Raw genomic sequence first — 27,055 nt, 5'->3', positions numbered from 1 at the left:
TCATGAAAGAAAGCATTTGGGTTTAGTATCCATTTAAGCTAAAATTAGCTAATATTAAACATGTTAAATTTTTATTGCACAAATTATCATTAAAGGGACAGTATACTGTAAAATTGTTTTTCCCTTGATGTGTATCCAATTACTTTTTTTACCAGCTGCAGAGTATAAAATTTATGAGATTTGCTTTTTTAAGGTTTATTTGTGTATATGAATTAGCTGATTTTGTGTTTTGAAGCCACAACCTAATACAATGGGTTGAGCTTGAAGGTATAATCAGATCTCATTACTTTATCACATTGTGTTCATATACCTGATTCTTTATCTTATATCTGTCCATAAACCAATCACTGATACTTGGAAAAAACAATAGAAAATTAACATTTTATTACCTTATATCTTCTATAACCCACTGGGAGTTTAATTTCTTCTACTGGCCGTGTTTACACAGCTTGGCCTTGAGGCCAAAAACTTTCAGGATGGGTGGGAATACCAAAGTCTAAATCAACTATTTCAAATGCCAATATAAGGGTAATGGAAATACTTGTAAACAATTTTATACACTCTAGCAGGTAAAGTTGATCATTGGGAACAAATTAAAGGGGAGATTTTTTTTGCGTAAACTGTCCATTTAAATACATGTATGTTCTATCACTTATTACCTACCACATACTTATCGTTTTACTGAAGAAATGTTAAGGTCTATAAAGAACAGATTAATATGGAAATTTATTGATTGCACTGATATGTTGATTGTACATGCTTGAGTATGTTATTGTTACTATTATAAAACTTAATAAAAACTATTTCAAATTAAATACAAAACACGGAAGGGAACTGCACTCTCATACCGGACCGGGTACACATCCTATGACCCTGCAACATGCTCAGCCCTGGGTGCCACTGGCACTCACAGGAAGCTGTGCTGTCCCCAGAGCCACAAGCAGTTAACCCCAGACAGGTCTGGGTGCAAGAACCATAGGGAAAATTACAAAACAAATTAATACAACACACAGAGAAAACCCAGCACTCACTTACAAGCTCTCAGCTAAGATTTAAAAGCAAAACTGGAAAGGTTAGTCACCGCATCTGGCCAAATGGGACAAGCTCAGGTACCACGTCAAGGTCCTCTCCAATACCTGAGACCCTAAAACAGCCACACAATGCAAGCTTTCAAATCCAAACAAACTGAAAACAAAAAAAGGGTGCACAGGAATATGTAATCACCCTAGACATATACAAAACACGGAAGGGAACTGCACTCTCATACCGGACCGGGTACACATCCTATGACCCTGCAACATGCTCAGCCCTGGGTGCCACTGGCACTCACAGGAAGCTGTGCTGTCCCCAGAGCCACAAGCAGTTAACCCCAGACAGGTCTGGGTGCAAGAACCATAGGGAAAATTACAAAACAAATTAATACAACACACAGAGAAAACCCAGCACTCAATTACAAGCTCTCAGCTAAGATTTAAAAGCAAAACTGGAAAGGTTAGTCACCGCATCTGGCCAAATGGGACAAGCTCAGGTACCACGTCAAGGTCCTCTCCAATACCTGAGACCCTAAAACAGCCACACAATGCAAGCTTTCAAATCCAAACAAACTGAAAACAAAAAAAGGGTGCACAGGAATATGTAATCACCCTAGACATATACAAAACACGGAAGGGAACTGCACTCTCATACCGGACCGGGTACACATCCTATGACCCTGCAACATGCTCAGCCCTGGGTGCCACTGGCACTCACAGGAAGCTGTGCTGTCCCCAGAGCCACAAGCAGTTAACCCCAGACAGGTCTGGGTGCAAGAACCATAGGGAAAATTACAAAACAAATTAATACAACACACAGAGAAAACCCAGCACTCACTTACAAGCTCTCAGCTAAGATTTAAAAGCAAAACTGGAAAGGTTAGTCACCGCATCTGGCCAAATGGGACAAGCTCAGGTACCACGTCAAGGTCCTCTCCAATACCTGAGACCCTAAAACAGCCACACAATGCAAGCTTTCAAATCCAAACAAACTGAAAACAAAAAAAGGGTGCACAGGAATATGTAATCACCCTAGACATATACAAAACACGGAAGGGAACTGCACTCTCATACCGGACCGGGTACACATCCTATGACCCTGCAACATGCTCAGCCCTGGGTGCCACTGGCACTCACAGGAAGCTGTGCTGTCCCCAGAGCCACAAGCAGTTAACCCCAGACAGGTCTGGGTGCAAGAACCATAGGGAAAATTACAAAACAAAATTAATACAACACACAGAGAAAACCCAGCACTCACTTACAAGCTCTCAGCTAAGATTTAAAAGCAAAACTGGAAAGGTTAGTCACCGCATCTGGCCAAATGGGACAAGCTCAGGTACCACGTCAAGGTCCTCTCCAATACCTGAGACCCTAAAACAGCCACACAATGCAAGCTTTCAAATCCAAACAAACTGAAAACAAAAAAAGGGTGCACAGGAATATGTAATCACCCTAGACATATACAAAACACGGAAGGGAACTGCACTCTCATACCGGACCGGGTACACATCCTATGACCCTGCAACATGCTCAGCCCTGGGTGCCACTGGCACTCACAGGAAGCTGTGCTGTCCCCAGAGCCACAAGCAGTTAACCCCAGACAGGTCTGGGTGCAAGAACCATAGGGAAAATTACAAAACAAAATTAATACAACACACAGAGAAAACCCAGCACTCACTTACAAGCTCTCAGCTAAGATTTAAAAGCAAAACTGGAAAGGTTAGTCACCGCATCTGGCCAAATGGGACAAGCTCAGGTACCACGTCAAGGTCCTCTCCAATACCTGAGACCCTAAAACAGCCACACAATGCAAGCTTTCAAATCCAAACAAACTGAAAACAAAAAAAGGGTGCACAGGAATATGTAATCACCCTAGACATATACAAAACACGGAAGGGAACTGCACTCTCATACCGGACCGGGTACACATCCTATGACCCTGCAACATGCTCAGCCCTGGGTGCCACTGGCACTCACAGGAAGCTGTGCTGTCCCCAGAGCCACAAGCAGTTAACCCCAGACAGGTCTGGGTACAAGAACCATAGGGAAAATTACAAAACAAATTAATACAACACACAGAGAAAACCCAGCACTCACTTACAAGCTCTCAGCTAAGATTTAAAAGCAAAACTGGAAAGGTTAGTCACCGCATCTGGCCAAATGGGACAAGCTCAGGTACCACGTCAAGGTCCTCTCCAATACCTGAGACCCTAAAACAGCCACACAATGCAAGCTTTCAAATCCAAACAAACTGAAAACAAAAAAAGGGTGCACAGGAATATGTAATCACCCTAGACATATACAAAACACGGAAGGGAACTGCACTCTCATACCGGACCGGGTACACATCCTATGACCCTGCAACATGCTCAGCCCTGGGTGCCACTGGCACTCACAGGAAGCTGTGCTGTCCCCAGAGCCACAAGCAGTTAACCCCAGACAGGTCTGGGTGCAAGAACCATAGGGAAAATTACAAAACAAATTAATACAACACACAGAGAAAACCCAGCACTCACTTACAAGCTCTCAGCTAAGATTTAAAAGCAAAACTGGAAAGGTTAGTCACCGCATCTGGCCAAATGGGACAAGCTCAGGTACCACGTCAAGGTCCTCTCCAATACCTGAGACCCTAAAACAAATTAAATACATGTATGTTAAATTATGGAATTAATTTGTATTTTGAATACCAGAAAATTATATAATATTAGAAAATATTACACTACCCCCACCTGGCTACTTCATAAAGCCACCTGCTGGCAATTTTTTTGTGTGGAGAAAACGGAGCACCATTACCTGACATGGGGATAATACAGCACAAGTATTCTATCAGCCCCTATACCTGACATGAGGACAGTACAGCACTAGTATTGCAACAGCTTCTATACCTGACATGACAATACAGCAGTATTCCAAGAGTCCCTATACCTGACGTGAGGATAATACAGCAATAGTATTCCAACAGCCACTATACTTGATATGGGGACAATACAGGACAAACATTCCAACAACCCCTTTACCTGACATTGGGACAATACAGCACTAGTATTCCAACAGTCCCTACACCTGACATAGGGACAATAGAGCACTAGTTTTCCAACAGGCCTTATACCGGACATGGGAACAATACAGCACTAGTATTTCAACCGCACCTATACCAGAAATAGGAACAATACAGCACCAGTATTCCAACAACCCCTGTAAACATGCACAGACACACTACATAAGCTTCTACACACACACACCCATAGTCAAATCCTGATTACTTTATACAAACAGATACAATATTACAGAGAGGTCCATTGTCTTTCTTACTAAATGTGAACAGCTGATTAGAATATGCAATTCCACTGGGTACACTATTGCACACTTTATTCAATTTCTATGGTAATCATTGCTGCCACGTCTCATCTGGGTGATTATCACTAATTATCGGCTAGAATACGAGTCTTGCGTTAGCCTTAAAAAGCAGCGTTGAGAGCAACGCTGCTTTTTAACGCCCGCTGGTATTACGAGTCTGGCAGGTACAGGTGTACCAGTCACTTTTCTTCCGCGACTCAAGCTTACCGTAAATTGCGTATCCTATCTTTTTAATGGGATTTTCCTAACGCCGGTATTACGAGTCTTGGAAGAAGTAAGCGGTAGACCCTCTCCTGTCAAGACTCCTACCGCATTTAAAAGTCAGTAGTTAAGAGTTTTATAGGCTAACGCCGTAACATAAAACTCTTAACTAAAGTGCTACAAAGTACACTAACACCCATAAACTACCTATTAACCCCTAATCCGAGCCCCCCCCCCACATCGCAAACACTTAAATAAAGTTTTTAACCCCTAATCTGCCGACCGGACATCGCCGCCACTGTAATAAATACATTAACCCCTAAACCGCCGCACTCCCGCCTCGCAAACACTAGTTAAATTTTATTAACCTCTAATCTTCCGTTCCTAACATCGCCGACACCTATCTACATTTATTAACCCCTAATCTGCAGCCCCCAACGTCGCCGCTACTATATTAAATTTATTAGCCCCTAAACCTAAGTCTAACCCTAAGTCTAACCCCCCTAACTTAAATATAATGTAAATAAAACAAAATAAAATTACTACAATTAAATAAATTATTCCTATTTAAAACTAAATACTTACCTGTAAAATAAACCTTAAGATAGCTACAATATAACTAATAGTTACATTGTATCTATCTTAGGGTTTATATTTATTTTACAGGCAACTTTGTATTTATTTTAACTAGGTAGAATAGTTATTAAATAGTTATTAACTATTTAATAACTACCTAGTTAAAATAAGTACACATTTACCTGTAAAATGAATCCTAACCTAAGTTACAATTACACCTAACACTACACTATCATTAAATTAATTTACTAAATAACCTACAATTAAATACAATTAAATTAAATAAACTAAAGTACAAAAAAAAACACTAAATTACAGAAAATAAAAAAAATAATTACATTTTTTTTAAACTAATTACACATAATCTAATCCCCCTAATAAAATAAAAAAGCCCGCCAAAATAATAAAATTCCCTACCCTATACTAAATTACAAATAGCCCTTAAAAGGGCCTTTTGCGGGGCATTGCCCCAAAGTAATCAGCTCTTTTACCTGTAAAAAAAAAAAAAATACAATACACCCCCCAATATTAAAACCCACCACCCACACACCCAACCCTAATCTAAAACCCACCCAATCCCCCCTTAAAAAAACCTAACACTACCCCCTTGAAGATCAGCCTACCTTGAGACGTCTTCACTCAGCCGGGCACAAGTGGACCTCCAGAGGGGCAGAAGTCTTCATCCGATACGGGCAGAAGAGGTCCTCCAAGCGGCAGAAGTCTTCATCCAGATGGCATCTTCTATCTTCATCCATCCGGAGCGGAGCGGGTCCATCTTCAATCCAGCCGACGCAGAGCATCCTCTTCAAACGAAGTCCAAGCGAAGAATGAAGGTTCCTTTAAATGACGTCATCCAAGATGGCGTCCCTTGAATTCCAATTGGCTGATAGGATTCTATCAGCCAATCGGAATTAAGGTAGGAAAAATCCTGTTGGCTGATCCAATCAGCCAATAGGATTGAGGTCGCATTCTATTGGCTGATTGGAACAGCCAATAGAATGTGAGCTCAATCCTATTGGCTGATTGGAATAGCCAATAGGATTTTTCCTACCTTAATCCTATCAGCCAATCGGAATTCAAGGGACGCCATCTTGGATGACGTCATTTAAAGGAACCTTCATTCTTCGCTTGGACTTCGTTTAAGAGGATGCTCCGCGTCGGCTGGATTGAAGATGGACCCGCTCCGGATGGATGAAGATAGAAGATGCCGCCTGGATAAAGCCTTCTGCCCGTCTGGAGGACCACTTGTGCCCGGCTGGGTGAAGACGTCTCAAGGTAGGGTGATCTTCAAGGGGGTAGTGTTAGGTTTTATTAAGGGGGGATTGGGTGGATTCTAGAGTAGGGTTGGGTGTGTGGGTGGTGGGTTTTAATTTTGGGGGGGGGGTATTGTATTTTTTTTTTTACAGGTAAAAGAGCTGATTACTTTGGGGCAATGCCCCGCAAAAAGCCCTTTTAAGGGCTATTTGTAATTTAGTATTTTTTTATTTTCTGTAATTTAGTGTTTGTTGTTTTTCGTACTTTAGTTTATTTAATTTAATTGTAGTTAATTGTAGTTAGTATATGTAATTAATTTAATGATAGTGTAGTGTTAGGTGTAATTGTAATTTAAGTTAGGATTTATTTTACAAGTAAATTTGTACTTATTTTAACTAGGTAGCTATTAAATAGTTAATAACTATTTAATAACTATTCTACCTAGTTAAAATAAATACAAAGTTGCCTGTAAAATAAATATAAATCCTAAAATAGCTACAATGTAACTATTAGTTATATTGTAGCTATCTTAGGGTTTATTTTATAGGTATTTAGTTTTAAATAGGAATAATTTATTTAATTGTAGTTATTTTATTTAGATTTATTTAAATTATATTTAAATTAGGGGGTGTTAGGGTTAGACTAAGGCTTAGGGGTTAATAACTTTATTATAGTGGCGGTGACGTTGGCGGCGGCAGATTAGGGGTTAATAAGTGTAGGTAGGTTGCGGAGCCGTTGGAGGGGGGCAGATTAGGGGTTAATAAATATAATGTAGGGTTCGGCGATGTTGGGGGCAGCAGATTAGGGGCTCATAGGGATAATGTAGGTAGCGGCGGTGTCCGGAGCGGCAGATTAGGGGTTAATCAGTATAATGTAGGTGGCGGCGATGTCAGGGGCGTCAGATAAGGGGTTAATAAGTATAAGATTAGGGGTGTTTAGACTAGGGGTTCATGTTAGGGTGTTAGGTGTAGACATAAAATTCCTTTCCCCATATGAATCAATGGGGATGCGTTAGGAGCTGAACGCTGAAATTTTGCAGGCTTTAGGTTTTTTTTCAGCCGGCTCAGCCCCATTGTTTCCTATGGGGAAATCGTGCACGAGCACGTTTTGCCAGCTTACCGCTACCGTAAGCAACGCTGGTATTAAGGTGAGATGTGAAGCTAAATTTTGCTCTACGCTCACCTTTTTGCGGCTAACGCCAGGTTTAAAAAAACCTGTAATACCAGCATTGTCTTAAGGTAGCGTTAAAAAAAAAATGCTCGTTGGCAACGCACCCCTGTTAACGCAAAACTCGTAATCTCGGTGATTGCCTTTTTTGCACATGTATATTTTGCTCTCTGCATCTGCTTGGTTGATGCTGTATTTAATGCTGTGGTAACTTTACGTTAACTCACAATATACAGACAGGACATAAAGATGGGCAAATTTAAAATAACATAGCGCTGTGGGATTTATTTTATGCTCCTACAAAGTGTATTCACAGCTGATCATATGACAAAAGTAATGATTATACTCTGGTAGATATAAATGTCAGCAGGCAGGCAAGAGGGGTATACGGAACACTGTCAAACTACTGGTCAGTGCAACTTAATTCTGAAAAATACAACCTGCTTCCCAAATTAAGGGTTGTCAGGGGTTAATCAATTTGTACCTTGAGTATAAATGGGCTTCCTCTGCTATACCTAACTAGTCTATGATTAAGCGCCACTAGGTTGCGCGAAACACATAAGACTTGCCCTGTGTGTTTGTACTCTTTCTGAGGACACTCCATTTTATATTTGATTCAATAAACAGAATTTAAAAAAAAAAACTTTTTCTCTAACGAGTAGTGCCTGCTCCTCCGTGTGCTCCCCTATAAATGTTAGCAGCTGTATAGGGCCTTCCTGCTTGGTATTATTATTTGATATGGGCTGATATAACTGAACACTAGAAATGTAACAACAGTCGGTGAGTATCAGGCTATATTGCACTGTGACACTCAGTGTCTGATTGAGGTGACACCCTGACCAGTGATATAATGTACAGTACTTTCACACTACAAAACCCAGGCAACACCTCAAACAGAAGACATGTCACACACTTGCACCTATCTGCACTGCCGCTGTAACACGTTTCCTGCATTGGAGATTCCAGCTGACAAGTTACACTCAGATCTTCTGTTTTCACAACTATGCCAGTATTAAAGGGACAGTAAACTAGGGGGGGCGTGTCTGAACTGTGACCTGAAACGGTCACATATTCATAGACTCCAGGCGAATCTCCACTAATCCGTCAGTTAAAGGAGTTCAATTACAGCAGAATAGTTGAATATATCCACTGCAATATCATAGCATATAGCCGTGCCAAACATATCTTGCAATGGGCTGTATTAGTGAATCTGGAGCTTGGCATCAGGCGTTAAGGGCCTGGCAGGACACAGCAGGCAACTATACCCCCCTCAGCAGGCTGAGGTATTTTGCCTCAACTGAGCACACTGATCTACCACCGTGAGCAATAACAACAACAACTTGGACAATACACGAAGAGGGCTGATTAAAGAAAGAGGACAAAGAACACTTTTTCAGCAAAACACAATAGACATAATAATAGCAGCAGGACCATTTGGCGTCGCCAGTATGCATTGGCTAAAGCTAGAAGCATTATTACAGCATCTAATGGATCGTGCTCCGATAGATTATTTAATGACCCGCTGCACAATTGAGACTGCAAACAAAAGAACACCGCATGAAACACCAGAGAGAGTTTCTCCTGTTCCAGATAAATCGGCAAAAGGGGCCTAGACACACCGAGATCACTTTACCTATGGAGCACAGACAGCTATGCAGTTCAAAATTGCTTGAGTCAAACAACCCACCAAGAGAGGCCATAGCAGACACAGATTCTCCAACACCAAAGACATCAATACACGACCTTCCTGCAACACAGAACGGTCCTTTAAAGAAGAGGATCTTTGCCACATACCGAATCTTTAAAGGGGTTGGTGGTGGACCCCCAGAAGACAGTTTTTGCAAGACAGAGACCCTTCAACTGCATCAGCAACTTTGACAGAGGCAAGACAGGCTATCCAATCTGCGGAACATACCCATAACCTGTATGGTAAAATACGAAATGAGGCCATCTTCAGAGAAACTCTAGAGGTAAATAATATACAATCCCCTTTGCATCCAATATGCAATGGAGCATATTTGCCTCGAGAGTCTTAAGTTAAAATAGAAGTCTGTTCATTTCTTCAACCAAAGTCCTGGGGATAAAGGACTGATCCCAAAATGACGACAATATAACCTGTAATCTAGAAAGATATAGTATAGATATTTCATTAACACATAATGCAGATTGTTAGTTTTGAATAGTATTATCCAATTTGTTTCCTCTTATACAATTGTTAGTTTAATATTTGCATTTACAATGCTGTATTTAAGCCTTAAACCTTGTATTAAGATGTTTGACAACTCATTGATAAGAATATATTACTCGGTCCAAGAGTGACCTATAAATTTGTTGAAAAGGGAAAAGAAAATGAGGACTATAACCAATTGTAAACACTTTTGATCAAGTATGATGTGAATATTTTATGATTTGCTTATCTTTTCTTTTGTATGATGTATACTCTTTGTCCTCAATTAAAAAAAAAAAAAAAAAAAAAAAAAGGGACAGTAAACTTAAAAAATAATGTGATATAATTCTGCACATAGTGCAGAATTATATAACATTATCTTAATGGCAGCTTTCAAAATCAGAAGCTTTGAGATATTTTAGCTTTCAAAGTTGCACTTACCTTGTCTTCTCTCCAGGCTCTTCTGATCAGGTCTTGGTTTTCAAAAGCACTTCGCAGGCGCGCTGTCTAATCACAGCACTCCCAATCGCGCCATTAAACTGAATGTAGCTCACTACCGCTCTGGTCTGGTAGCGAGGGCGAGCTACATTCAGTTAATTTCAGAGCTTCAACGTACATATAATAATCTGTAGATTAGATAATGTTCCACTACAGTAATGGATTCAAAATAATAATTATATTGCAAAGTACCAGTTGCCATTTTATTCCTATATTAAGTCATATATTTATTAAAGGCAAAAATTAATTAATTCACAACAAATCAGAGTTTTCAGAATACAATTTGATGAACTAGAGGATAAGCAGAAGGAATAGGGAGGGCACAAGTGTGTGTACCATTTACATTAAGCAGAGGGTGAGAGAGAAGGGAAGGCATGTGTGTGTCCTTTAGATTAAGCTGAAAGTGAGAAAAAAAGGGAAGAGAGGGCATGCGCATGTGTTATTTCACTAAAAGCAGAGGGTGAGAGAGAAGGCGACAGAGGGTGAGTTTGTGCCATTTATATGAAGCATATGGTGAGAGAGAAAGAAAGAGATGGCATGTGTGTTCTATTTACGTAAATCAGAGGGTTAGAGTGAAGAGAAGAGAGGGCATGTGTGTGTGTACTGTTCACATGAAACAGAGGGTGAGAGAGAAGAGAGGGCAAGTGTGTTTACTATTCACATGAAGCAGAGGGTGAGAGTGAATAGAGGGCATGTGTGTGTACTATTCACATGAAGCAGAGGGTGAGAGAGAAGAGAGGGCATGTGTGTGTACTATTCACATGAAACAGAGGGTGAGAGAGAAGAGAGGGCAAGTGTGTGTACTATTCACATAAAGTAGAGGGTGAGAGAGAAGAGAGGGCGTGTGTGTGTACTAATCACATAAAACAGAGGGTGAGAGAGAAGAGAGGGCGTGTGTGTGTGTACTAATCACATAAAGCAGAGGGTGAGAGAGAAGAGAGGGCGTGTGTGTGTACTATTCACATAAAGCAGAGGGTGAGAGAGAAGAGAGGGCATGTGTGTGTACTATTCACATGAAACAGAGGGTGAGAGAGAAGAGAGGGCAAGTGTGTGCATGGTATTTGCATGAAGCAGAAGATGAGACAGAAAGGAAGACAAGGTATGTTTATGAACCAAACCGATTGTATTATTGCCATCTGTCTGTATTGAGGCTCATTTCAGAATCTGAGTTTTCTAACTGTGAAGCTTATACCATAGATCACTCACCTGCAGAGATATCTGATGACTGAATATTCTGTACTGCATATGTTCCTGTGTCTAGATGTTTATCACTGTGACCTGTTAGTTCTAAAAGAGAATAACATTAGTTTCCTTTGCTAATCATGCCACAATGTACAATGTATTCTAATTTTCCCTGTACAAAAAAGTGTTAATATTTATGTTGGGTATAAAACTTGTTTATAATCAGACAGCTCATAAGATCACACATAACGGATTCACTGTAGATTTACACTCTTTCAGTTACTTCTGTAGTGTATGTGCATTTCCTGAGTGAGATATTTATTACTACACAGCGTTACCTGAGCTCTTGTTTCCTGGGATCTCCATAGTCCTTAGTGCTTGGTGAGTCTCTAGCATGACGTCGTTGTAAAGCTCCTTGTGTCCCTCTATATACTCCCACTCCTCCATAGAGAAATACACAGCAACATCATCACACTTTATAGGCACCTGAAACACACACAACTCATTTAGCGCTGATTTTAAAGGCGCAGCACAGATTCTGTCACACACTTTTATTGACAAAGCCAGAATAATGTTACTGAGAACATACAGAGACACAGGCAGCAGGTAGGAAATACACCCAGGGCCAGATGGGAAAATAATAAGAAGAATTACTGAGCCCTGACACTGGTATAATGTCACATTCCCTAGCAGCGCTCACACCATTCTCCAGAATTGCACATTCTCCAGCAATTCAAATTTTCTAACCATAAGACTAAGGGCTGGAATGTGAACTTTAAAGTCATATATATGCCACCACTTACCCAAACTAAATATTACGCACTAGATTAGTCAAGAGATACCTTAGTCTGTGCTTCATGTAATCAGTATTTCTTGATTGGGTATTAAAAGTAGAAAAAAGAAAAAACAAACAGAACTTTTGCTATATAATAAAAACTCCATGATTGCAGCTGCATCAATTGCATCAGCAGCATACAGTTTGTTCACAGGTAAGGCAAAAGGACAAGCTTCTCTGCAAAAGCTTCTAAAACAGCAAATCTCTGTCTGCAGCAACACAAATGTCCTTTACAGAATGAAACAGCAAACAGAAATCCAGCAAGATGTTTAGTACATAATATTTTTCACAACACATCATATCAGGCCTCCTGTCTGGCTGTAATCTACTTAGCTAGAGAAATGCTTCCCTTTTAAACCATAGGAGCAGTAATCATGAGCCACACCTGAGTTTAATAGTCTTTAACAGCTGTAAGGTATTCACAACTAAAAAACACTAATCACTTCCCTGGGGTTTCTTAGCAAAATGGTAAAGTGAAATGTATTAAACTTGGTCTAATATATACTCCCTCTATCACCAAACCAGACTTTCTGTCACAGTATGCACAGTATACTGTAAATATGAAATTAAGTGTTGGATTGCAAAATATCTGTACACAAATCCAAGGCTGACACGTTTCAGCTTCAATGCCATAATCATAGCCCTAAAAACACACTGATAAAATCACTCTGATGTAATCCTACCTTGTGTCTCATTGGTAATAAGATTTCATGATGTCACTAATTAATTTAAACAGAGAAAAAATGAGAACAGCACAATTATGGAGGAGTGCACGAAAGACCTCAGGACACTGTCAGGTCCCTAAACGAATAGTCAATGATAAAGATGGTCCTTAGCACTCAATATTTCAATATAGACAGTTTATTCACATAGAAAAACAACATTTCGGGGTCACAGCCCCTTATTCATGCTTTATCATTTACTTAATTTAAACAGATATCCAAATACATAAATATATCATTATTACTAAAAAGCACATTTACATATGAACCATCAATACAAAATATTATTTAAAATGTAATCATATTCTGTATACGAATTAATGGATAATATACAACAGATATAGCAACTATCTGATACAAAAAGTCAGAGTAAAGTTGTTACTCCATATCAATTCAAACTACTGACGACTCAGACTCATTGCCAAAAAGGTCATATTCTGAGTTGAGCCCTTCTGGTATTCTAGTTCTAAGTTTTAAAATCCAATACATTTCTTGCTACTCCAACAATTTCAATTTATCACCACCTCTTTTTGGACTTCTAACTTGTTCACAAATTCTCCAACGAACATCCCTGGTGGCTAACCCTGTATATTGCAACTTACATTTTGTGCCAGTAAATAAACTACAACTGTGGTAGTGCAGTTAAAGCTTTCCTCAATTTGTTCATTTATCACCATGGAACAAAAATGTGTACCTATGGCTACAAGTTCACAGGCTTTACAATCTGTATTCCCACATCTGTACACACCGTTAAATCTTAACCAGGAATTATTCGGAGACAGAAAGGGACTATTATTTTGGCAAGTGTATGATTTCATCTGTAGCAAACCTGCAATCTTTTTGTACCTCATTTTCCAACTTCTTATCTGCTGCCAACAATTTACAATGTCTGTGGATGATATTACACACTTTATAATATTGTTCTAAATAATATTTAATGAATGCCACTTAATGTATCATACAGATATTTTATTTACCACCCAATAAAGATTGTCTATCCATATTAGCTACCTCATTGTAGGACTTATTAATCACATGCATCCTCTCTCTAGCAATCGTTCAGAAAGAGCTTCTGCTTGTCGTTCAAAATCGTCTTGATTAATGCAAATCCATTTCAATCTAATAAATTGGCCTTTTGAAACCCCATAAAGAACTTGTTTGGGATGGCAACTCTTACCATGTACTAAGGAGTTGCCCGATATGGGTTTTCTATACAGTTTGAATAAGGCTGTTTTTTTGTAACTTTCAAAGTAATATCTAAATATTCAATTTGATGTTTCTGATACTGATAGGTAAAGTGTGAATCCCACTACATTAGTGTTTAATTAATCCACAAAGTCATGTACCATCCCATATCAAAATCAGATGATCAATAAATTGTTTATAAAAATGAATTACCTAAAGGAGTTAATTTGTCCAAAGTAAATGATTTATTGATGATCTGATTTTGATATGGGATGGTCCATCGAATTTGGTACTCCACTTTGCGGATTAAATATTTGGATATTACGTATTTATGTATTAGGATATCCCTTTAAATTAAGTAGTGACATCATGAAATCTTTTCATCAATGAGACACACGATAGTCGTATATCAGAGTAATTTTATTAGTGTGTTTTAGGGCTATAAATACGGCATGGTAGCAAAAAAATGCCAGTCTTGGATTTGCATGATGTCTTTAATGATTTAATGTTCATTTTTAAGATGGATAAGTTCACTAAATAAAGTTTAGAGTTTTCATTATATAGCACAAGTTCTATTCATTGTTTTGTGTACAAATTTTCTGGTTTGATCTTCATTCTGCAGCTACGTTGTCCATGTTGAGCGGCATTGGATTAAACAGTCATGTGATTTACCCGCTGACTAGTTGGAGTTAGAAGAGGAAAGCTCCATGCGCTGTTAGATTAACCCCTTAAGGACCAAGGACGTACGCCACACGTCCTCAAAAAAAATACAGTTAATGACCGAGGACGTGTGGCGTACGTCCTTGGTCTGGAAAGCAGCTGGAAGCGATCCTGCTCGCTTCCAGTTGCTTTCCGGTTATTGCAGTGATGCCTCGATATCGAGGCATCCTGCAATAACATTTTTTAGCAATCCGGTGCAGAGAGAGCCACTCTGTGGCCCTCTCTGCACCGGACATCACCGGCAAGATCCGTTGGTGGGTGGGAGCCGGTTCGGGAGGCGGGTGGCGGCCATCAATGGCCCTGATGAGGTGGAGGGGGGCGGGATCGGGGGCGGGGGTGATCGGGGGCGCGCACGGACGCGCGCGCGTGCACGGGAGGGCGGGGGCGGGCGCGTGCACGGGGAGGGAGCGGGTGGGAGCCGCTACACTACAGAAAAATTATGTACTCAAAAGTTTTAAAAGTACTAACTATTGAAATTAAAATTCATTAGTTAGGGGGTGGGGGATTGGTCTGTGGGGGGGGGGGAAGCTACACTACAGAAAAACAACATAAAAATAAAAAATAAACTATTTATCTTGCAAACTGGGTACTGGCAGACAGCTGCCAGTACCCAAGATGGCCCCCAATAAGTCAGAGGGGGGGCTAGAGAGCTGTTTTGGGGGGGATCAGGGAGGTTGGGGGCTAAGGGGGGATCCTACAAAGTAGCATATGTAAATATGCTAAAAATTTATTATTATTTTTTTAAAAAAAAACTTTTATTTTAGTACTGGCAGACTTTCTGCCAGTACTTAAGATGGCGGGGACAATTGTGGTGTGGGGGAGTGAAGGGAGCTGTTTGGGAGGGATCAGGGGGTCTGATGTGTCAGGTGGGAGGCTGATCTCTACACTAAAGCTAAAATTAACCCTGCAAGCTCCCTACAAACTACCTAATTAACCCCTTCACTGCTAGCCATAATACACGTGTGATGCGCAGCAGCACTTAGCGGCCTTCTAATTACCAAAAAACAACGCCAAAGTCATATATGTCTGCTATTTCTGAACAAAGGGGATCCCAGAGAAGCATTTACAACCATTTGTGCCATAATTGCACAAGCTGTTTGTAAATAATTTCAGTGAGAAACCTAAAATTGTGAAAAATTTAGCGTTTTTTTTTTATTTGATTGCATTTGGCGGTGAAATGGTGGCATGAAATATACCAAAATGGGCCTAGATCAATACTTGGGGTTGTCTACTACACTACACTGAAGCTAAAATTAACCCTAGAAGCTCCCTACATGCTCCCTTATTAACCCCTTCACTGCTGGGCATAATACACGTGTGGTGCGCAGTCGCATTTAGCAGCCTTCTAATTAGTAAAAAGCAAAACCAAAGCCATATATGTCTGCTATTTATGAACAAAGGGGATCCCAGAGAAGCATTTACAACCATTTATGCTATAATTGCATAAGTTGTTTGTAAATAATTTCAGTGAGAAACCTAAAGTTTGTGAAAAAAATTGTGAAAAAGGGAACAATTTTTTTTATTTGATCGCATTTGGCGGTGAAATGGTGGCATGAAATATACCAAAATGGGCCTAGATCAATACTTTGGGATGTCTTCTAAAAAAAAATATATACATGTCAATAGATATTCAGGGATTCCTGAAAGATATTAGTGTCCCAATGTAACTATCGCTAATTTTGAAAAAAAGTGGTTTGGAAATAGCAAAGTGCTACTTGTATTTATGGCCCTATAACTTGCAAAAAAAGCAAAGAACATGTAAACATTGGGTATTTCTAAACTCATGACAAAATTTAGAAACTATTTAGCATATGTTTTTTTGGGTGGTTGTAGATGTGTAACAGATTTTGGGGGTCAAAGTTAGAAAAAGTGTGTTTTTTTCCATTTTTTCCTCATATTTTATAATTTTTTTTATAGTAAATTATAAGATATGATGAAAATAATGGTATATTTTGAAAGTCCATTTAATGGCGAGAAAAACGGTATATAATATGTGTGGGTACAGTAAATGAGTAAGGGGAAAATTACAGCTAAACACAAACACCACAGAAATGTAAAAATAGCCTTGGTCCCAAACGGACAGAAAATGGAAAAGTGCTGTGGTCATTAAGGGGTTAATAGCGTGCCTGCATGCATTGGGATTGTTTGTCTACATTGATACTAGAAGCCACACAAGGGTGAGTAAATAGATGTGACATATTAGTTTACTAGAACTGACAAACTCTGTTGTGGGGCATAACAGACAGGACGATCCTGGTGGATATTAATATGTATGGCTTTGTGTCTTCTACCTGTGAGCTTTGCATACTAGTTAACATAAAATTACTAGGTGGTTACCAGACTTCCCATAATTGTTGGTATTTGAAGTCACCAGTTAAAATATTTAACAAAATGTAATTAGTAAATCACATGCTTATAATGAGATGAGCTAATTAGCGTGCTAGCCAAAGTTATCATGATATTACCAGATGATTATCACGTGCACAATGCATACAAATATAAACGTTTAATACCACTTTTTAAAAGCTGTAAACTGTTACAGTGGGCAGTACCCACAGGCATTATAGGCTCCTTGATCGCTCCGCAATAAACACATAAACTGCCCTCAAAGCATTTAACCTATAAATTGACAGGCCCCACTATAATAGTTCCCCAAAATCACTAAACCCCTAACAGGCATTAACCCCTAAACCATTTAACTCTGTTTTACAGGTTCTGGTAACTTTTCTTTGCATAAACAAATTTCTTTGAAATGTGGCAGCTTTGTGGCCATCCTCAGTAATAAGAAATGCTAAACATGTTCTGTAAATGTTTGAATATTTGTGGTCTATTATAATATAATAATATATTTTTAGATGTTTTGTTTTTCAGGTTAAACCTGCTTTTTAAAGTATATACAAAAAAAAATACATATATTTGGCCCTTAGTGTGAAAAGGTTATATACCCCAAGTACAGAATAAGCGAGGGCATGTCAGGCTGCAATCAGCATATCGTAATCATTACAAACCATGTTAATATGTGTAAATAAACAAATACAGCCAGTGACAGGGACATGCAGCTGTTATTATGACATATTCCATCACCTCCCCTGTCAGCAGGCACATGATCTGCAGGGTGTGAGTCAGTATCCTCTCTGTTGTCGTCTTGTCCCCAGTCATGTGACTCGCTGTCAGTGAGTTAGTCACACGCTGCAAGAGTAAAACATAAAAACATCACATGTATTTATCCTGTTATCATATTCCCCATCTCATCACAGTCACAAGTCAAGGCATTGCAAAATATCTGCACACACAATAAATATTGCATATATGCACAGTAAATATCAGGAATTAAGTGTTGCATTGCAAAATATCTGCACACACAGTAAAATATATATATATATATATATATATATATATATATATATATATATATATATATATATATATATATATATATATATATATATATATATATATATATATACACACACACACACTGCACAGAGGAAGTGGCACTCACCATGCAAACGACTGCCTGGTTCACTGCTGCTGTTGAAAATACACAAAGTCCTAGTACCCCAAACCTGGCCAAGAATAAATGGAAATACCGATAAAGCAGGCAACAGTGTCAAATGCAAATAGAAGCCTTTAATCCTCAATAAGGAAAAAACAGGTAGGGCCTAACCCCATAACGTCCATAACCCAGGTCTGTCACAGCCTCCATTTGACAAAGGTTCTGGCTAGAACCGATAAGTTATGTTTTTTCCTTATTGTGGAATAAAGGCTTCTATTTGCATTTGACACTGTGTTGCCTGCTTTATCGGTACAGTCCAGCCCCGAAATACCAGGCAATCCCTCTCTGAACGAGAGAAACAGCAAAACTCCAGACGTACGTAGAGCGATATGGCTGCACCTCACTGACGAGGCCCACAATAGGCCAAAACGTACGTCTGAGGTTTTACGGTTTCTCTCATTTAGAAAGGGATTGCCTGGTATTTCATGACTGTACTGTTAAGTCAGGATCAGACTGATATGCTTCAGGAAAGTTCTTTTCTGTGAAAGGCACATGTTGAGCAAAAAGAGGCTGCTTCTTGGGTGGTAACTAGCCATAGAACAAACTTTTATGCTTTTGTTCGTTCCCAGGTTGAGTGCTTCTCTCTTTTTATTTATGCAAATTATGACACTTAGGGAAGTCTCCCTAAGTGTGATGCGGGAATCCAGACGTGGACCCGTTGCTCAGTGTGCCTACAGGGATATGGTTGCACCTCAATGACAAGGCCCACAATAGGCCGAAACGTACGTCTGGGGTTTTGCGGTTTCTCTTGTTCAGAGAGGGATTGCCTGGTATTTCGGGGCTGGACTGTACTGTTAAGTCAGGATCAGACTGATATGCTTCAGGAAAGTTCTTCTCTGTGAAAGGCACATGTTGAGCAAAAAGAGGCTGCTTCTTGAGTGGTAACTAGCCATAGAACAAGCTATTATGCTTTTGTTCGTTCCCAGTTTGACCGCTTCTCTCTTTTTATTTATGTATCTATAGTCCTATATTGGACCTAGCAATAGAGATAACAAATCTATACACCAGCTATTGTCTAAGATATCACACCAAATGTATCCTCAGAATTACCTACATGTAGACAAACTGATCGAAGTATTTAAAAAAATAAAAACATAAAAATGCAATCCAAAAGTCAAGTTAAACATATATAATTAAACACATAGATAAAGTTAGCATCAGGGAGCATATGTAAATTTTCACTATGTATATGGTACAGCCATATATATATATATATATATATATATATATATATATATCTTTAAATGTCAGTCTCATTTCAGTTACATCATGGGGAAAATAAACTAAGCAGTTATATAAGGATATGTTTTATTTTTTGAAAATATTTTGATCAGTTTGTCTACATGTAGGTAATTCTGAGGATACATTTGGAGCGATATCTTAGACAATAGCTGGTATATAGATTTGTTATCTCTATTGCTAGGTCCAATATAGAACTATAGACACGCCTATAGGAATTGAAAGTGATTACACTAGGCATTTGTATCTTTATACACATTCATACACTGATTCGGATACCGTTATGTCAAATAGTTTTTGATACATTTATCATACACATTGATACATCCCCGTGTTGTTGTAACACAAAGTTTGAGGGCGGGGCTTATGATGTCATTTTCTCAGTGAAGGAATAACAACTGAGGTTTGTGATTATATTAAATAGAGAATGTATTTTTATAACTAACAAGGATTGACTATACTCAGTGATGTTCTGCAAATGGTCCCACTATATGTTTATTATTGCACTGTATAATATTAACACAGGATTAGTAACTATGACCATTCACAATGTATTTGGTTTTTCTATGGTTGTTTTTTGCACAGTGGGTGGAGTTTAAGGTATAAAAATGTTTGATTCACTCTGTACAATTGTTGGTCTGATGAGGGGTGAACACCCCAAAACGTCACTTGTTTATATGGAATAAATCACTTTTTATTTCACCTGTATCAAGTCCAGTAAGTGCTTGTGTTATAACTTGGATATATAGATATATACATACATACATATATACATATACACACACATACATATAGTATATATCAGGAATTAAAAGGATATTAAACAGTGTGAAATTATAATATAAGATGTTTAAATATATGTAGATAAAAAGACTACAGTATAATTTCATTATTTATTTTGTTTCCTTTTCCTGTAATTTAACGCTGACATTTTTTGTTTTTTTAAATCCCACTAAGTTTCTATAACGTATGGGTGCTGCCATGTTTGGGCTTAAGTTGCCCCTTATCTGTTTCCCCTTCTGAAGACAATTAGATACAGATATAAAACAGGTTATAAAAGAAGGAATTTCACAGCCGGGTGTTATTATGAAGCAGTGTGGGGGCAGTGTAATATTTTCTAATATTATATAATTTTCTGCATAATTTAACATAAATGTATTTCATGATAATTTGTGCAATAATTTAAAGTAATATTGGCTAACATTTTAGCAGGGTGGTCAGTAAACTCAGCCGGGTTGTGCACCCACTGGGGTCCTGGGGAGAACACTGACTTTAATTACATAAACAGAGATAAATAGAAAACTAGTTCAACATCACTTTATAGAAACTAAAGTAATTTATAGAAATGAAAACTTTAGACATATTTTCAATATTTAAACAAATAATATAATTGTAAAAATACAATCTACATATTATTTACAAGACCAATCTTTGCTTTAAATACATCATGATGTCTAGCAAGTATTTACTGTTTGTTCCTTAAGGAGTTAACATTCCTTGCAAAATATCTGTCTACACAATAAAGGTTTTACATATGCACAGTATGTCTCAGCAATTAAGAGCTGCATTGGAAAAAGGTCTGCATGCAAAATACATTTTATAAGCATTTAAATGGTCATTTTGTTTGCAACATTCACATTTATTTGCAGTCCAGGGGCAAAAGCCTTAAGAATCTTTTTGAATATCCCCTTTGGAATGGGCAATTAAGGAAAAATATAACTAAGCTCATTCACTAATCAAGCAATCACTGTGTAATATATTGCAAGGTCAATTTCTGGCTCCTGTAAGATACATTCCAGTATCTTTGCATGCAGTTTAAAAAACAAAAAAAACATATATAGATAAATTACAGGAAATCCAGGTAACATGCACAATGAAATTACCAGGATGTGAGCAGACTAACCAGCTAGCGGGTGTACGTGCAGGTATTATTTATATATGGGAAGGGGGGGTAGTGTGGCTCCAGGAATACCTCTGTAGATCAGCAACAGCCTCTGGTCACAGACGGCATAGAACAGCAGTTCCGTAATGTTCATAATTGAAGACTCGAGGTGCAGGCCAAATGGAGGACTGAGCGTGTCCCGAATATATGCAACAAGACGAGAAAGGCAGCACACACGGTATCCAAATAAAAAACAGAACTTTATTCCGGCATTGCAAAAAATACAAACACACAAACAAAAGGAAAAGGGGGACGTGTCCTTACGCGTTTGTATTTTTTGCAATGCCGTAATAAAGTTCAGTTTTTTTTATTTGGATACCATGTGTGTTGCCTTTTTTGTCTTATTATCTATATATGGCAAATGTACGCATGCGTATGCCCACTCTATACAATAGCACTCCCTCTTCTGCACAAATTACTACTTGTCTATACCCGTGTTTCTCAACGGCAGTACTCAAGTACCCTCAACAGGCCAGGTTTTTATTAGCTGAAGCAGTGCACAGGTGAAGTAATCCCCTGATCAGTAACACTATTGTTACTAACCTTCTCTTACCAATCAGCTGATTATTTCACCTGTGCACTGGTTCAGCTATAATGAAAACCTTGCCTGTACTTGAGGACTGTGTTTGAGAAACAATGGTCTATACTATATAAAGACCAGTTTATTATTTTTAACCTAAACCTGTCATTGCTTCATAAGCTGCCTATTGCTGACCTGTGTATGGGTATGATAGAACAAATAACAAAAGGCTGCTGGGTAGTAACTGTCTCCTCAGGTGAATTTACACTTTTGTATTTGCATAAACACCTTAAAACACTGGCTCTTTCTTTATCTCTGAGCATCTGTCACCTCTTGTTGCTAAGCAACCAATACACATATTCACTGCAGGAGGTTACTGTGGTGTTGTTATATTTTCTCACCTCTCCCGTCAGCAGGTAGAGAATCTCCAGGATGTGATTCAGGATCCGCTCAGGCAGCTTCTTCTTCATCTTGTTCGTGGTCAGTGATATTCTGTAACACTAAGACCTGCAACAGTGGCACGTACATGACAGAAATTACAGATAAGGGATTACTGGCCATACACACATACTATAGACACACAGCTGAAATATATCTGTTTACATGTATATCCCAAACATATGTACACCAACTCACAAATACCCAGGTTACTTATACCTATATATATGCATCACATTAATGTATACATGCATATACACACATATTCCACACACACTCATAACTGATGATAAAGGTTGTTTTGTTTTTGAATAAAAGAGAAGGGAGCTTAGAGGGTGTACTATACAATACATAAGTAATAGTAAACCACAAGTGCCTTATACAGAGCTAGTTCATATTATAAAGAGTCTACCTCTGTATTTCCCACACACACTTAATCCCCTCCCCAGTATTTTATATACAGATATATAATATTATTGAGAGGATCCCTCTGACTCACACACACAAACATATCCCACCACTATACCTTTTTACAAAGCTATAATACTATAGTGAGGCTCCCTGATTCTCTTTCACACACATACACCTCGATAGTACCTTATATACAGATACAAATTTTTATATAAAGGTTTTCTCTGCTTTAAACAAAGCCACCTCATCAGTATCTTATATGCAGATATAAAATATTTCTAGAAAGGTTCACTCTGTCTCACACACAGCCCCCCAGTATGTCATATAAAAATATATAATATTATTGAAAGGTTCCATCTACCTCACACACAGAGCCCCCATAAAGTTGTATAATGTTATAGAGAGGTTCCCTCTGCCTCACATACACAAAGCCCCCCATCCACAGTATCTTATAAACACATAACTAATATTATAAAGAGATTCCCTCTGTCCCACACAGACCCCCTCCCCAGTACATTATATACAAACATATAATATTACATAAGTTTCCTCTCTCTCTCACAAGCCACCTCCCCAGTACCTTGTATACTGTTTTACAATATTATAGATGTTCTCTTTTCCTCACACACACAGCCCCATCCCCAGCAACTTATATACAGTTACAAAATATTATAGAGAGGTTCCCCCACACACACACAGCCCCCTCCTCTGTACATTATATACAGATATACAATTGTGTATGGACTATGGAGGTTATTTCTGTTTCACACACACACAGTCCCCTCCCCAGTACCTTATATACAGTTATACAATATTATACACATGTTCCCTCTTCCACACACACAGGCAGTACCTTAAATACAGATATATAATTGTATATGGAAGTTATCTCTGCTTCACATACAAAATCGCCTGCAGTACGTTTTAAATAGTTATTATTAAAAAGGTCTTCAATCTGACATACACAGTTACCTACATGAAACCACTGTACTGAGTGCTGAGACGGAAAAAGCTTTTTACATACAACAATAACTACATGTGATGTGTGCAGCGATCTGAAATGCACTAAGAGCTACCGGAAGCTGCATTTAAACTTCCTGCAGTCCTCTTTCCTGTGTGGTCACAGCAGCAGTCTTGTGACGTCACAGGTCCTTTAGCTCGAAGGGACCGAGTTGCTATAATGAAAAGTATCAATATGGCGGTTTCACAAAGGCAAATATGAGCAAATACATAATTGTATATTGGTATATACTTCTATATACTGTACTTAAGACGGTATGTGTGTGTTTATTAGGCAGCAGGCTTTGGCAGGGAGCTGATTCAGCATGATTGCGTATGTGAGAGGCAGAGGGAATCTCTATACAAGATGGGATTGGGAACCTCTCGACAATATTATGTGTAACGGAGGCATAGGGAACCTGTGTATACAATATTATAAATCTATATGTAAGGTATTGGGGACGGGGCTGTGTGTGTGAGAAAGGAAGAGGGAACCTCTCTTTAATATATAATGTACTGGGGATGAAAAAGTGAGAGAAGCAGAGGAACCTATCTATAGTATTATATTTCACTATATAAGATACTGGGGATGGAGTTGTATGTGAGACAGAGGGGATCTCTTTATAGTATGATATTTGGGTTAAATCTGAGTAACTTTCTAACTGGTGATGTGTCTGTGTATAAAGCACTGGGGAAATGTGTGCATCACAGAACGAACATCTCTTAAATAGTAAATGCCTCTATATAAGCTACTGCAGAGGATTGTGTGTGTTTGAGGCAGATTAATCCATAATCGTATATATCTGTATATAAGGTACTGGTGATGGGGTTTGTATGTGAGAGGCAGAGGAAGCGTCTCTATAATATTATATACCTGTATATAAGGTACTGGGAATGGGGTTGGCATGTGAGCGATAGAGGATCATCTCTATAATATGTCTGTATATAAGGTGCTGGGTAGGGGGCTGTGTGTGTAAGGCAGAGATAAACTTTTTTATAATATATATCTGTATATACATTACTGAGCACACAGCTGTGTGTATATCTGTATATAAGGTACTGGAAGGGGTGTGTGAGAGAGATATGCAGAGTGAGCCTCTCTTTACTATATATCTGTATATAATGTATTGGGGAGGGCGCTGTGTGTGTGGCAGATGGAACTGTCTTTTTTATAAGGTGTGTGTGTGTATATGAATGCATACATGTATGTGAAGTGTATATGTGAGTTTGTATAGATATATGTGGGCTACACATGTATGCATAGGTCAGTGTGTGTATAAGTGTATGTATGGCTATTATTCTTATATGTGTAATTTCTGTCATGTATGTGCTACTGCTGCAGGTCTTAGTGTTACAGAATATTACTGACCATGAACAAGATGAAGAAGAAGCTGCCTGAGCAGATCCTGAATCACATCCTGGAGATTCTCTACCTGCTAACGGGAGAGGTGAGAAAACATAACGACACCACAGTAACCTCTTGCAGGGAATATGTGTATTAGTTGCTTAGCAACAAGAAGTGACAGATGCTCAGAGGAAAAGAAGAAGCCAGTGTTTAAAGGGACATTCCAGCCAAAATTGGAATTTACATGGATACATTTCAGCTTTGAATAGAAGCAGTTTTGTAATATATATGCATTAGCAAAAATGCTTCTAGTAAAAGTTATAGCTGTTTTAAAAGTGTATTTAAGTATGCACCAGCATTTTGAACACAACACTTGCTCAGAGAGCCTAAGGAGCTTATACCATCTGGTAATGACTCAAATAGTTAATTGCTGGCATGATACAAGCCCCACTGATTATCTGAGCAGCTGCAGTATTTAGTGCTGGTGCACTGAGAATATCTAGCTGTGCTTTACATGCATGTGCAAATAAAAATGTTAACACTAAAACAGTGATAACTTTACTAGAAGCATTTTTGCCAATACATGTATATTTCTATTCAGAGATGTAATTCATCTATGTGCATTTCAATTTTGACCGGAATGTCCCTTTAAGGTGTTTGTGCAAATATAAAAAAGTAGAATGTTTCTGTGAATATTCTCTTGTAGAAATTCAAACAGCCTGTTGTAGTTTGTTCCATCATTCCCATACACAGACCATGGGGCAGCTTAGGTTGCTTATGAAGTGATGTCAGGCTTAGGCTAATAAAGAATAAACTGGTATTTATATGGTATAAACAAGTAGTAATTTGTGCAGAAGAGGAAGCGCTATTGTATAGAATGGCCATAAGCAAGTGTACATATTCCATATATACATAATACCTGCACGTACACCCGCTAGCTGGTTAGTCTACTCACATCCTGGTAATTTCATTGTGCATGTTACCTGGATATCCTGTAATTTATCTCTATATAATGTATGTGGGGTTTTTTTTTTTTTCAACTGCACGTAAAGATACTGGAGCCTAAATCTTGCAGAATCCAGAAACTGACCTTTCAACATATTAGACAGTAATTGATTGATCAGTGCAGGAGCTTAGTTATATTTTTCCTTAATTCTCAACAGCAAAGGATATATTTAAAAAGCTTATTAAGGGTTTTTCCCCTGGACTGCAAATCAGTGTGAATGTTAAAAACAAAATGACCATTTAAATGCTTATAAAATGTATTTTGCATGCTGATCTTTTCCAATGCGGCTCTTAATTGCTAAGAAATACTGTGCATATGTAAAAACGTTATTGTGTTCACAGATATTTTGCAAGGGATGTTAAACTGTAAAAAGTAAAAATATAAGTGTTGCGCAATACTCCTGACTTACTGCCTCTCCCAAAATATCTCCTTTCTAAAGATATGAAATATAACAATCGTAACAGTGTAGGAAGGGCGCTACAAAGCAGAGTCAAATATGTCAAAATGATAATAATAATTAAACTTTAATTTTTTATTGAGGTTGTAAGAAAAGTTACATAACATATTTATCCGTTAACAATGATAACATAATTCTGAAAGGTACATTCTTAATACATAAACATAGCCATGAAACAAAGATGTAACAGCTCCTAGAGTAAATTCTATGCGTCTTTAGAGGTAGACAAATACAATAATCATGGAAA

General features: G+C 38.4%; 1 protein-coding gene across 1 annotated transcript in view; it reads right to left on the bottom strand.

Moving 5' to 3' along the window:
• Positions 1-24,099, bottom strand: part of LOC128657877 (gastrula zinc finger protein XlCGF26.1) — a 138,780-nt gene extending 114,681 nt beyond the window's left edge. The window contains exons 1-5 of the mRNA XM_053712306.1: positions 23,978-24,099; positions 22,554-22,659; positions 17,980-18,084; positions 11,772-11,919; positions 11,458-11,538 (exon numbers count right to left, since the gene is read on the bottom strand). Coding sequence (XP_053568281.1) covers positions 11,458-11,538; positions 11,772-11,919; positions 17,980-18,084; positions 22,554-22,622 — 403 coding nt within the window. The 5' untranslated portion in view covers positions 22,623-22,659; positions 23,978-24,099. The remainder of the gene's footprint in view (positions 1-11,457; positions 11,539-11,771; positions 11,920-17,979; positions 18,085-22,553; positions 22,660-23,977) is intronic.
• Between the last annotated feature and the right edge of the window lie 2,956 nt (positions 24,100-27,055).

Source organism: Bombina bombina, chromosome 4 (assembly GCF_027579735.1).
Source record: "Bombina bombina isolate aBomBom1 chromosome 4, aBomBom1.pri, whole genome shotgun sequence".
Lineage (NCBI taxonomy): Eukaryota > Metazoa > Chordata > Amphibia > Anura > Bombinatoridae > Bombina > Bombina bombina.
The sequence above is the reverse complement of the archived record's forward strand: the minus strand, read 5'-3'. Positions and strand labels throughout refer to the sequence as shown.